At 46.5% G+C, this 14388-nt stretch overlaps 1 protein-coding gene across 2 annotated transcripts in view; it reads left to right on the top strand.

Annotated features, from left to right (window-relative positions):
- Window positions 1-325: 325 nt before the first annotated feature.
- Window positions 326-14388, top strand: part of LOC146352089 (chondroitin sulfate proteoglycan 4-like) — a 62620-nt gene continuing 48557 nt past the window's right edge. Inside the window, exon 1 of one of the 2 annotated variants that reach the window (XM_084833228.1) lies at window positions 326-643. In XM_084833228.1, the coding sequence (XP_084689354.1) occupies window positions 571-643 (73 nt within the window). In that variant the 5' untranslated portion in view covers window positions 326-570. The remainder of the gene's footprint in view (window positions 644-14388) is intronic. The other variant, XM_084833227.1, reaches the window with a different exon arrangement.

Below are 14388 nucleotides of genomic sequence, written 5' to 3'. Positions count from 1 at the left end.
CACTAAGCTATGGCCTCTCTGGCATTGCACAAGGGGATGGGCCTGGGTTCCTTTCCACCTTCGCCATGCTATGCCCGCCTTTCCCAACCTGGTGCCCTCCAGATGTTTAACTACAGCTCCCAGCATCCCTGACCATAGCCCATGCTGGCTGGGACTGATGGGAACTGAAGTCCAAGATATCTGGGGAGGGCAGACGCTTGAGGAAAGCTGCTCTGTGACCAGCTCGCCTCCCTCCAGGACTGAGCCCTGCCGGCCATTGACACAAAACGGGGCGAAAACGCGCCGGTGCGGATTCCGGGGTCAAGGCCAGTCCAGAAGGGGAGCCCCCTTCTTCGGGGAAAAGCACAGGAGAGCAGCCTTGCCGGGCCCAAAGCGCTCGCCTGCCTGGCTTTCCCCCCTTTCCTCGCCCCTCCGTGTAACCTGACCTGAGCAACACGCACAGCAGCAGCAGCAGCAGCAGCAGCTGCCGGCGGGCGGAGCTCCAATTCCCCGGCGCCGCGAGCGGGCTGTGCTCCCCGGGGCCGCCCGTTGCCTGCTCGCCTTTCCCCGGAGAGGGAGCGGGGCGCCGGCATGGCCTCGGGATGGCGTCCAGCGAGCGCTTTGCTGCTCCTGCTGCTGGCCGTCAGCCGAGCAGCGCTCGCAGGTAGGGCTCGACAAACACTTCCACCGCGGGGGGGGGGCGGCGGCGGCGGCGTCTCCCCCGCCCCGCTTGCAGAAAGGTTCCTGCAGAAGCCGCCGCTCCTCCATTTCTGGGCTCCTCGCTCGCTGCCCGCGCCGCGCACGTCCGTCCCCGCGGGGGTGGGGCCAAGTGCCGCTCGCCACTTGCGAGAACGCAGCGCGGGGCGCGGCGGCGGGGCGCGCGGCGGCCGCTTTGGCTCGTCCTAGCCGCGCCCTGGCTGGCAAGCGGCGGACGCTTGGCGCGGGAAAAGGGCCGGATCGTAGCTCGGGTGCGCTGCGTGCCGGGTGTAATGGGGGGAAACGGGGCGGGGGCGGGGAAGAGGCTCCTTTGGGTTCTCTTATTTAACGCCAAAGCCAAGCCCGAAAGTGGAGGGGAAAACAAGTGTCAGTAGGCACTTGGCCTCCTTAAGCTTTAGGGCACAATGCCATATGTGTTTAGACAAGAAGGAGGTCGTACAACTCCCACCATCTCCCTGCCGGAAAAAAAAGCCCTACAACTCCCAGCATTCCCCAGCAAGCCATGCTAGCTGGGGGATGCTGGGAGCTGTAGGACTTCTTTCCCATCGAAATATGCACAGGATTGTGCCCTAATTGTACTTTTGATGCCAGCTGTTCGCAAAACATTCTACTGAAATGAGATTGTGGAAGGATAAGTGGTTAAACTGGGGGCAGGCAACCCAGGGACATAGGAAGCTGCCATATACTAGCCCAGTCCATCTAGTCCAGTGCGGTCGACACTGACTGGCAGTGGCCCTCCAGGGTTTCAGGCAGGAGTATTTTTCAGCAATTCCTGAAGATGCTGGGGATTGAACCTGGGACCTTCCACATACAAAGCATGTGCACTACCACTGAGCTAGGGAACCGATTTTTGTAAAAGTTCTCCGCCTAGTTGCCTGCGGACAGTTCCTGGATGCCACTGGTGATTAGGCTATGTGTGCATAAGTTGTCCTAAACGTTTTGGACCATTTTAGATGTGATTTTTACCTACATCAGCCTTCTCCCAGCTAGGTCCCACTAGATGTTTTGGACTATGCATCCCATCAGCCTAACCCAGAATGGCTAGTGGTCATGGATGATGGGATTTGTAGTTGAAAACATCTGGAGGGTCACAGCTTGGGAAAGGCTGGGCTAAATAGATAGTATTTCTTTGTAGAAAAAACATGCAAACCATATTTAGATAGTCACTGGTGACAACAACATGTGCCACTTTTTTATTCCGTGCTTTGTACATGCACTGGAAACCATAATTACCTGCATCTTATTACATTTATATCCCTCCCTTTCTCCAGGGAGCTCAGGACATGGATCTCTTCTCCATTTTATCTTCACAGTGAGAAATTGCAACTGGTCACCCAGTAAGGGTCAAACTACGTGTTACATGTAGCTGAGGCCTCTCTCTCTCTCTCAACTCTAGAGCAAGTGTGCATGACCCTGATTTGGACTGGGACCAGTGTGCACCAGAAGGGGAAGATTAAAATCTCCCACCCACACACACACACACCGATCCCAACCTCCATTTTCTTCCTGAAATTCCCCACCTGCATGTGTGTGGGATAAAAAATTTAAAAGCTTCCATTGACATCAGTGAAGACTTTAAAAAAAGCCCTCCTCTGTGCGCATATGGATCTCAGGAAGTAAATGGTGGGGAGGTGAGTCAATCCTCCCCTCCTGTTGCATACTGGTCCTAGTTTGAATTGGAACCATGCACGCTTATTCTAGAGTAAAGAAAAAAGCCTCAGCTATGCAAGTAACATAATAGGTACTTTGACCCTGAGTATCATGGCTGAGTCGGAAGTCGCCTACTCAAACGTTAACCTCTACACCATGCTGGTTCTCAGCAGTTATATGCCCTGTACTCTAGGGGTGTACGAAACCCCACTTACCTGGCTCCACTGGGTTCTGCGGTTGGGGGGAGGCGATCCGGTCCTCCCCCCGGAATCCTCGATGAGTGGGAGGCGATCTGGTCCTCCCTGCTGGAATCCTGCCCGGCCGGCTCTGCTCCGCGGCCAGTCCGTGGAGCCGCCAGCTGGGCCGATCCACAGCAGGGCCTTCATCTGCTGCTGGTCTGCTGCTTCCTCAAATGGCGTCCTGCGTAGGGGATGTCATTTGCGTCCCTACGCTAGGCCATGATAGGCTACGTATATATTTATGTAGCCTATCACGGCTAAAGCAGGGACGCAAATGGCGTCCCTGCTTTTGCCATGATAGGCTATGTAAATATATACGTAGCCTATCACGGCTTACCGTAGGGATGCAAATGGTGTCCTCTACGTAGGACGCCTTTTGCGGCCGCAGCAGCCTGGAAGACGACCTGAAGCCAGAGCCACTGCCAGGTAGGTCCGTTCCGAGGATTTCGGGGGGGGGGGGGGGAGTCCGTGGCGGAATTCTCCAACATCCCTACTGTACACATACAGTGGAGCTGGTGCATGGTGCACACAGTTTGCACATTTCTTCAAAGCGTCATACTTGAAGTTGTCTGGTCCTTACTGTATCGAGTTGGGGCCAAATAGATATTTACACAGGAGAACTGTGAACAGCATATCCTGTAGTTTAGGGGCGTTGCTAGGTTCTTAAAAGATGCGGGGCACAGGCCGATAACACAATATATATATAAGCGCACATCTAATATATATGTGTGTGTGCATGCAGTGTGCTTGTGTGTGTGTATTGATTACATACATACATACATAACAAGTGTGCACTGACCCCCCACCCCACTTCAACTCAGACCCCGATTCAGCATTTTAGAAAACATCCTGCTTCTGCTCAGGCCAGTTTGTAGTCAGACCACTTCAGCTCAGCCCCGAACCTGAGACAGTGTTTGGAAAAATGAGTCTTTCTGCTTCCTGTTGACTACCATGGGAAATTAAAAACAAAACAAAACCCTGCAACTTCTTTCTCTTGGTCAGAACTGGATGATAATTTCTAGTGGGCATAGTAGCCCCCTAGAAGGAGATTTTGTTGTTGTTGTTCAGTCGTTAAGTCGTGTCCGACTCTTCGTGACCCCATGGACCATAGCATGCCAGGCCTTCCTGTCCTGCGCCTTCTCCCGGAGTGTGCGCAAGTCCATATTCATTGCATTGGTGATGCTATCTAGCCATCTTATCCTCTGCCGTCCCCTTCTCCTTTTGCCTTCAATCTTTCCCAGCATCAGGGTCTTTTCCAGAGAGTTTTCTCTTCGCATTTGGTGGCCAAAATATTTGAGCTTCAGCTTCAGTATCTGTCCTTCCAGTGAGCACTCAGGGTTGATTTCCTTTAGGATTGACTGATTTGATCTCCTTGCAGTCAGGGGGACTTGTAAGAGTCTTCTCCAGCACCACAGTTTGAAAGCATCAATTCGGCGCTCAGCCTTCCTTATAGTCCATCTCTCACAGCCATACATTACTACTGGGAAAACCATAGCTTTGATTAGACGGACCTTTGTCAGCAAGGTGATGTCTCTGCTTCTTACTATGCTGTCTAGGTTTGCCATAGCTTTCCTCCCAAGGAGCAAGCGTCTTTTAATTTCATGGCTACAGTCACCATCTGCGGTGATCTTGGAGCCCAAGAAAATAAAATCTGTCACAGCTTCCATTTCTTCCCCTTCTGTATGCCAGGAAGTGATGGGGCCAGATGCCATGATCTTCGTTTTTTTAATGTGGAGTTTCAAACCAACTTTTGCACTCTCCACTTTCCCCCTCAACAAGAGGCTCTTTAGATCCTCTTCACTTTCTGCCATTAGGGTGGTATCGTCTGCGTATCTGAGGTTGTTGATAATTCTCCCGGCAATCTTAATTACGACCTGTGATCATCCAACCCAGGTCATGATGTACTCTGTATATAAGTTAAATAAGCAGGGTGACAATATGCAGCCTTGTCATACTCCTTTCCCAATTTTGAACCAATCAGTGTTACATGTCCGGTTCTTACTGTTGCTTCTTGACCCTCGTACAGGTTTCTCAGGAGACAGGTAAGGTGGTCTGGTACTCCCATCACTTTAAGAATTTGCCACAGTTTCTTGTGATCCACACAATCAAAGGCTTTAGCGTAGTCAATGAAGCAGAAATAGACATTTTTCTGGAATTCTCTTGCTTTCTGCATGATCCAGCGAATGTTGGCGATCTGATCTCTAGTTCCTCTGCCTCTTCGGAACCCAGCTTGTACTTCCGGTAGTTCTCGGTTCACATACTGCTGAAGCCTAGCTTGTAGGATTTTGAGCATCACCTTGCTGGCATGTGAAATGAGCGCAATTGTGCGGGAGTTTGAACACTCTTTGGCGTTGCCCTTCTTTGGAATTGGAATGTAAACTGACCTTTTCCAGTCTTGTGGCCACTGTTGAGTGTTCCAAATTTGTTGGCATATTGAGTGCAGCACTTTAACAGCATCATCTTTTAGGATCTTAAATAGCTCAGCTGGAATACTGTCATCTCCGCTAGCTTTGTTGTTAGTAATGCTTCCTAAGGCCCACTTGACTTCACTCTCGAGGATGTCCGGCTCAAGTTCAGTGACCGCACTATCATGGCTATCAGGGACATTCAGATCTTTCCTGTATAGTTCTTCTGTGTATTCTTTCCACCTCTTCTTTATCTCATCTGCTTCTGTTAGGTCCCTGCCTTCTTTGTCCTTTATCATGCCCGTCTTTGCACAAAATGTTCCCTTGATATCTCCAATTTTCTTGAAAAGATCTCTAGTCTTTCCCATTCTATTATTTTCCTCGATTTCTTTGCATTGTTCATTTCAGAAGGCCTTCTTGTCTCTCCTTGCTATTCTCTGGAACTCTGCATTCAGTTGGATATATCTTCCCCTTTCTCCCTTGCTTTTCGCTTCCCTTCCTTCCTCAGCTACTTGTAAAGCCTCATCAGACAGCCACTTGGCTTTCTTGCATTTCTTTTTCTTTGGGATGGATTTCGTTGCTGCCTCCTGAACAATGTTACGGACCTCCGTCCATAGTTCCTCAGGTACTCTGTCTATCAGGTCTAATCCCTTAAATCTGTTTGTCACCTCCACTGTATATGCATAAGGGATATGATTTAGGTCATACCTGAATGGTTTAGTGGTTTTCCCTACCTTCTTCAATTTAAGCTGAAATTTTGCAACAAGAAGCTCATGATCTGAGCCACGGTCAGCTCCAGGTCTTGTTTTTACTGACTGTATAGAGCTTCTCCATCTTTGGCTGCAAAGGACATAATCAATCTGATTTCGATATTGACCATCTGGTGACGTCCATGTGTAGAGTCGCCTCTTGTGCTGTTGGAAAAGCGTGTTTGCTATGATCAGCGTGTTCTCTTGGCAAAACTCTATTAGCCTTTGTCCTGCTTCATTTTGTACACCAAGGCCATGCTTGCCTGTTACCCCGGTGATTTCTTGACTTCCTACTTTAGCATTCCAATCCCCTATGGTGAAAAGGACATCTTTTTTTTAGTGTTAGTTCTAGAAGGTGTTGTAGGTCTTCATAGAACTGATCAACCTCAGCTTCTTCGGCCTCAGTAGTTGGGGCATAGACTTGAATTACTGTGATGTTGAATGGTTTGCCTTGGATTCGTACTGAGATCATTCTGTCGTTTTTGAGATTGTACCCCAGTACTGCTTTTCCCACCCTTTTATTGACTATGAGTGCTACTCCATTTCTTCTAAGGGATTCTTGCCCACAGTAGTAGATAACAATGGTCACCTGAATTAAATTTGCCCATGCTTGTCCATTTTAGTTTGCTGATTCCCAAGATGTCGATGTTCAATCTTGTCATCTCATGTTTGACACCTCCAGCTTACCTTGATTCATTGATCTTACATTCCAGGTTCCTAAACAATATTGTTCTTTACAGCATCGGATTTTCTTTTCACCACCAGACACATCCACAGCTGAGTGTCCTTTCGGCTTTGGCCCAGCCGCTTCACTCTTTCTGGTGCTACTTGGAAATACCCTCTGCTCTTCCCCAGTAGTATATTGGACACCTTCCGACCTGAGGGGCTCATCTTCTGGTGTCATCTTTTTTAGCCTTGTGATACGTTCCATGGGGTTTTCTTGGCAAGAATACTGGAGTGGGTTGCCATTTCCTTCTCCAACGGACCACATTTCGCCAGAACTCTCTGCCATGACCTGTTGGTTTTAGGTGGCCCTGCACAACATAGCTTATGGCTTCACTGAGTTACACAAGCCCCTTTGCCACAACAAGGCAGTGATCCATGAAGGGGAGAAGGAGATTACACCTGCCCAATGTCAGAAAAATAGGTGGAGGTTTTATATTTTGATTTTCTTTTAAAGGGAACTGCCAATAACATTTTAATTCCTTGGAAGAATTGGATAAAAATTTTAGGATTCATTGCCCCATCAGAGGAGATCATGTCTGCCAAATTTCAGAATGCTAGCCACAAGGGTTTTTGTGCAAGGGTGGCCTTGACACGTTGAGGTCTCCAAAAGAGGACATACTTATCTCCCTATGTTCCTTATGGACCATTGTTCTGAAAATTACAGACAGCCTACAGTTGTCCCTAAGTAAGAAAACCAATGTTTCAGAAGGATAGGTGCAGCAGTTCATGTGGAAGGGAAGTTCTCCAATTTGGGGAAGGGAGTGATTTGCTTTCCCTTCATTCACCCCTTCCCCAATAGTTTTTGGATAAATTTGTATGAAAATGCACAGGTCATTACAGGTGTCCCCTAGGCAAGAAACCTGCAAAGTTTCTGAAGGATATTAAATCCTTGCAAATTTAGAATTACTAGGATTTATTTACATTTCACCAATGTTAGCAGGAGGTGGAAAGGTGCTATTGCAGTCATATCCTGCTTGTGGGTTTCCTATAGGCATCTGGTTGGCCACTGTGTGAACAGAATGCTGGACTAGATGGACCTTGGTCTGATGCAGCACAGCTGTTCTTACGTTCTTAAACATAGAGTGCCTCTGAGCATGTGCAGAATGTTTTTATTTCACCACAGAGCACTTGCATTCTCCCCCTACCAATTTTATTCCCCTGCATGCAACCATCCCTCCTCATCCTACCATCCTCCACAAACTCTTCATAAAAACAGATGTCTTGTTTTAGAATCATAGAATCATAGAATAGTAGGGTTGGAAGGGGCTACAAGGCCATCGAGTCCAACCCCCCGCTCAATGCAGGAATCCAAGTCACAGCATCCCTGACAGATGGCTGTCCAGCCTCGTCTTGAATGCCTCCACTGTGGGAGAGCCCACCACCTCCCTAGGGAATTGGTTTCATTGTCATATTGCTCTAACAGTCAGGAAGTTTTTCCTGATGTTCAGCCAGAATCTGGCTTCCTGTAACTTGAGCCCATGATTCCGTGTCCTGCACTCTGGCATGATCAAGAAGAGATCCTGGCCTTCCTGTCTGTGACAACCTTTCAAGTACTTGAAGAGCGCTATCCTATCTCCCCTCATTCTTCTCTTCTCAAGGCTAAACATGCCCAGTTCTTTCAGTCTCTCTTCATAGGGCTTTGTTTCCAGTCCCCTGATCATCTTTGTTGCCCTCCTCTGAACCCACTCCAGTTTGTCTGCATCCTTCTTAAAGTGTGGTGCCCAGAACTGGACACAGTACTCCAGATGAGGCCTAACCAGTGCTGAGTAGAGGGGAACTAGTACTTCCTGGGATTTGGAAGCTATGCTTCTATGAATGCAGCTCAAAATGGCATTTGCCTTTTTTTCAGCCATATCACATTGTTGGCTCATATTCAGCTTGTGATTGACAACAATTCCAAGATCCTTCTCGCTTGTAGTGTTGTTGAGCCACGTATCCACGTATTTTGTGCAACTCCTCTCTACCTCCTCCTTGTTATGCACAAGCTCTCATTGTATCTTCCTCCCCATAACTTCATTTGTGCCAAGACTTCACCAGGATTCAGCCAATGAGTTTGTTTTCAAAACTAGGGCTAAGTTATGGAGAAACTCTGAGCATGTATTAGTGCCTTTTCCTCACCACTGAAGCTAGAGTTCATGCAAAAAACATAACACCCCAAACCCACAAATGACAAAACATGCATAGGACTGAGCTGAAAAGGTAGGCAATTCATTAGATGGAATTGGGTAGGCATTGTATTAAGCTTGCAGTACCATGCTCACAACTTAGGAATTATTTCTGAGTAAACATGCAGAACGTCAAGGTGCAAACCTCCCTGCCAAAGTAACTTGTCCTGGAATCCTATGCACATTTTCCTGAGGGTAAGCGTCATTAAACATACTGGGACTTCTCAGTAGGCATAGGATTGCATAAATTAGCAATATTTATCTCCCTTCCACTTAAAAAACAAACCAAAAACCACTATTCATTTTTTATTTCTGTTCATGGGAACACAGGAAGCTGCCTTATACTGAGTCAGACCCTGGGTCCATCTAGCCCAGTATTGTTGACACTGACAGGCACAGCAGCTCTCCAGAGTTTCAGGAAGGATTCTTTCATAGTCCTACCTGGAAATGCTGGGGATTGAACCTGGGACCTCCTGCATGCCAAGCATGTGCTCTACCACTGAGCTACTACAGCCCTTCCTATTGCTGGATAATGGGAACTGACAAACAAAACAGCCTCAGATTTGTTTCTCTGCAACTATGTGAACCCACTCTTCTTAAAGACTTGAATGAGGAGAAGGGGAAAAACTAACCCTCTTGTCTGTTTGTATAAAGTCAAATACAGTTCAGAACTTCTCTTGCCCGCTGAAGAGAATTCTCTTTAAGAATTACCCAAGATATGCTCTGGGTGGAATAAAGAAAAGAAAGAAAGGACAGGACAGGACAGGGGCGGGAACAAGAAAAGAAGAATGGTGATTGGAAAAGTGCGCGGGGGCGGGGGTTAGAGAGAATTCCCTAAGCCAAGTGGCTCCTTTCAGAGAAGTAGTACTTCAGAGGAATTTAGGAGGCTGTGCAGGGTTTGCAAGGATTGCACGTACTTAAATGAACCTCAGGTGCAGTGGCTGAGGGCTTTTTCTAGCTTTTTAAAAATTGTAGAACCTATTTAAAAGCCCCAGCAGTTTCTCGATCATGACGCCACATACTCCTAACCCTCCCTTTGGGATTATTTGAGTCCTACAGCTATTTAGGAGAAATTAAAGTGGAGGCGGAGAAATAAGTTTGTGGAGGCTGATTGGATCCTTTGCTGTACTGAAGCAACTAAACTTCTGCAGAAGCCAAAGTTTCCAGTTCGAGGCAGTAAAATCAGATGCCATGTGAAATACCAGTACTTCACATGGATCTCTTTCTTCCCTTCCTTCCCCCTCTTCAAAATTTCATTGCAGGCAAGCTCCCAATAGTGGGCATGTAAGAGCAGAAAAGAAAAGTAGGGGGAGAGAGGTTTTTTGCACCTCAAAAAAACTCTACGCCAGAGATTCGGGATAGTGACCTCCTAATGGTCACCTTAAACACCTTCTGATTAGGATCTCTAATCCCCTGGGTGACTTGACAGTTTTTATTTTTTGTTTTAGACTTTGAGAAAAGGAAACTTTACGCATGGCTAATGCAAAAGCCACTGGACCTCAGTCTCTGAAATTTGGTAGGTTTAGTCAGCTCCATAGGGCCTGTTAGTTCCCAAATTCCATGAATTTATGTGGAAGCACAAAAAAATTATAGCTCTTTGCTTTGACAGTTTTTCTTGGAAAAAGCAGATTTTACCTGTGGCTAGCACAAAAGCCACTAGGCATAACTGTCTGAATGGTGGCAGGCTCAGTCATCTCTATAGGGGCTGCCAGCCAGGTCCCCAAATTCCATGCATGTATGTGGAAGCACAAAGAAATTATACCTCTTTGGTTTGACAGATTTTCTTGAAAATAGCAAATTTTACCTGTAACTAGCATGAAAGTCACTGGACCTAACTGCCTGAAATTTGGCATATTCAATCAGCTCCATGGCAGCTACCAAGCCGCCAAATGTAATGTATTTATCTTACAAACTAAAAAAGTTATGGCCGTTTTTGTTTTCCAATGCAAGTCAATGGGAAAATGTAAAAAAAAAAAAGGCGATTAGGACAGCTCGAAAGATCTGGGGCACAGCTCAAAAGCTTCAGCAAAGGAGATCGTTGCCTTGTCATGGTGCTGGAGCTTGAGCACCTCAGTGACGTCATGAGCTAAACCGTGAAGGGATACCTAAGACGGGAAGGTCATGGCAGGGAGGTCAGACTAAGTACGATCCCTGGGGAAGGAAACGGCAACCCACCCCAGTATTCTTGCCATGAAAACTAAATGAATCAGTACAACCAGAGATATGTCGGTATACCTTCGGAAGATGGGACTCCCAGGTTGGAAGATGGTCAAAATGCTACTGGGGAGGAACAGAGGATAAGTTCAACTAGCCCCAGATGTGATGACACAGCTAGCTCAAAGCCGAAAGGACAGCTAGCAGCCGATGGTGCTGGTGGTGAACGATGAATCTGATGTTCTAAAGATCAACACACTTTAGGAACCTGGAATGTAAGATCTATGAGCCAGGGCAAATTGGATGTAGTTATTGGGGAGATGTCAAGATTAAATATAGACATTTTGGGTGTCAGTGAACTGAAATGGACTGGAATGGGCCACTTCACACCAAATGACCACCACATCTACTACTGTGGACAAGTGGACCACAGAAGAAATGAAGTAGACTTCATAATTAATAATAAAGTAGCTAAAGCAGTGCTTGGATACAATCCAAAAAATGACAGAATGATCTCAATTCGAATTCAGGGTAAGCCATTTAACATCACAGTGATCCAAATATACGCCCCAACCACTGATGCTGAAAAAGCAGAAGTAGATCAGTTCTATGAGGATCTGCAGCACCTACTGGATAGTACGCCAAACAAAGATGTTATTTTCATTACAGGAGACTGGAATGCTAAGGTAGGTAGTCAAACGACGCCTGGAATTACAGGCAAGCATGGTCTGGGAGAACAAAATGAAGCAGGTCATAGGCTGATAGAATTTTGCCAAGACAACTCACTGTGCATAACAAACACTCTCTTCCAACAACCTAAGAGACGACTTTATACATGGACTTCACCAGACGGTCGACACCGAAATCAGATTGACGACATCCTTTGTAGCCAAAGGTGGCGGACATCTATGTAGTTGGTAAAAACAAGACCTGGAGCTGATTGTAGTTCAGATCACGACCTTCTTATTGCACAATTTAGAATCAGACTAAAGAGAATAGGGAAGACCCACAGATCAGTTAGATATGAGTTCACTAATATTCCTAATGAATATGCAGTGGAGGTGAAGGATAAATTTAAGGGACTAGACTTAGTAGATAGGGTCCCGGAAGAACTATGGGACAGAAGTTCGCAACATGGTTCAGGAGGCGTCAACAAAAAACGTCCCAAAGAAAAAGAAAACCAAGAAGGCAAGATGGCTGTCTGCTGGGACACTGGAAGCAGCCCAAGAAAGAAGGAAAGCAAAAGGCAACAGTGATAGGGGGAGATATGCCCAATTCAATGCAAAATTCCAGAGGTTATCCAGAAGAGATAAGGAATTATTTTTAAACAAGCAATGCGCGGAAGCGGAAGAAGATAATAGAATAGGAAGGACAATTTTCTCTTCCAGGAAATCAGAAACATCGGAGGTAAATTCCAGGCAAAAGTGGGTGTGATCAAAAACAAAGATGGCAAGGACCTAACAGAAGCAGAAGAGATCAAGAAAAGGTGGCAAGAATATACGGAAGATCTGTATAGGAAGGATAACAATATCAGGGATAGATTTGACGGTGTGGTCAGTGAGCTAGAGCCAGACATCCTGAAGAGTGAGGTTGAATGGGCCTTAAGAAGCATTGCTAATAACAAGGCAGCAGGAGATGACGGTATCCCAGCTGAACTGTTTAAAATCTTGCAAGATGATGCTGTCAAGGTGATGCATGCCATATGCCAGCAAATTTGGAAAACACAAGAATGGCCAACAGATTGGAAAAAATCAACTTATATATCCACATACCAAAAAAGGGAAGCACCAAAGAATGTTCAGACTATCGAACAGTGGCACTTATTTCACATGCCAGTAAGGTAATGCTCAAGATCTTGCAAGGTAGACTCCAGCAATTCATGGAACGAGAATTGCCAGATGTACAAGCTGGGTTTAGAAAAGGCAGAGGAACTAGAGACCAAATTGCCAATATCCACTGGATAATAGAGAAAGCGAGGGAGTTTCAGAAAAACATCTATTTCTGTTTTATTGACTATTCTAAAGCCTTTGACTGTGTGGATCATCACAAATTGTGGCAAGTTCTTGGTGGTATGGAGATACCAAGTCATCTTGTCTGCCTCCTGAGGAATCTGTATAATGACGAAGTAGCAACGGTAAGAACAGACCACGGAACAACGGACTGGTTTAAGATTGGGAAAGGAGCATGGCGGGGCTGTATACTCTCACCCTACCTATTCAACCTGTACGCAGAACACATCATGTGACGTGCTGGGCTTGATGAAGCCAAGGCTGCAGTTAAAATCGTTGGAAGAAACATTAACAATCTCAGATATGCAGATGATACCACTTTGATGGCTGAAAGCGAGGAGGAGCTGATGAAGGTGAAAGAAGAAAGTGCCAAAGCTGGGTTGCAGTTAAACCTCAAAAAAACCAAGATTATGGCAACCAGTTTGATTGATAACTGGCAAATAGAGGGAGAAAACGTGGAGGCAGTGACAGACTTTGTCTTTCTAGGTGCAAAGATTACTGCAGATGCTGACTGCAGCCAGGAAATCAGAAGACATTTACTTCTTGGGAGGACAGCAATGACAAATCTTGATAAAATAGTTAAGAGCAGAGACATCACACTGACAACAAAGGTCTGCATAGTTAAAGCAATGGTATTCCCCGTAGTAACCTATGACTGCGAGAGCTGGACCATAAGGAAGGCTGAGCAAAGGAAGATAGATGCTTTTGAATTGTGGTGCTGGAGGAAAATTCTGAGAGTGCCTTGGATTGCAAGAAGATCAAACCAGTCCATCCTCCAGGAAATAAAGCCAGACTGCTCACTTGAGGGAATGATATGAAAGGCAAAACTGAAGTACTTTGGCCACATAATGAGAAGACAGGACACCCTGGAGAAGATGCTGATGCTAGGGAAAGTAGAAGGCAAAAGGCAGAGGGGCCGACCAAGGGCAAGATGGATGGATGATATTCTGGAGGTGACAGACTCGACCTTGGGGGAGCTGGGGGTGGTGACGGCCGACAGGAAGCTCTGGCGTGGGCTGGTCCATGAAGTCACGAAGAGTCGGAAGCGACTGACCGAATAAACAACAAAACAGCTCAAAAGATCCGGGGCCCGTGCCCAGGTGGGCTTGTATCTAACGACGCCCCTGCTGAAGTTTATTAAAAAAGGTGGGGGGAAAGCAGCTACTGCGTGAGGGGATGTAGTTCACACTGGGATCCCTGTGCTGGGGGAGAGTGGTTAAATAATTTCCTCCCCACTATTTTTTCAGTATAATTCCCCTTTCCAAGTAAATTTCTAGTTTGGCTGCAGAGACACAGTTGCCAGCCATTTGAAGTGGATTTGTCCTTCTGAAAGATGTTTTCATGAGGAGCTTTTATCTTGCTATTGCTCGCTCATGGAAGTTTGCAGGCCCTTTAGATGATGCCATTAACCTCCAAGGCGCCTCTTGCACCAAATGACCTGCGTTCCATTTTGAAATAGATCGGAGATAATGAGGTATCAAATTACCCCACTTGTGTTGCGCTTCAGTTCTGTCCGTGAAAAAGGAAAAGCCGCAAGAAGAGGAGCTAAACCAATGAAACATATGGAAGACTCAGATAAGGGGGAGAAGGAGGGG

This window comes from Heloderma suspectum, chromosome 2 (genome assembly GCF_057233095.1).
Source record: "Heloderma suspectum isolate Gila_16-S chromosome 2, 16-S_ref, whole genome shotgun sequence".
Taxonomy (NCBI): Eukaryota; Metazoa; Chordata; class Lepidosauria; order Squamata; family Helodermatidae; genus Heloderma; species Heloderma suspectum.
This window is presented reverse-complemented; position numbering and strand designations above follow the sequence as displayed.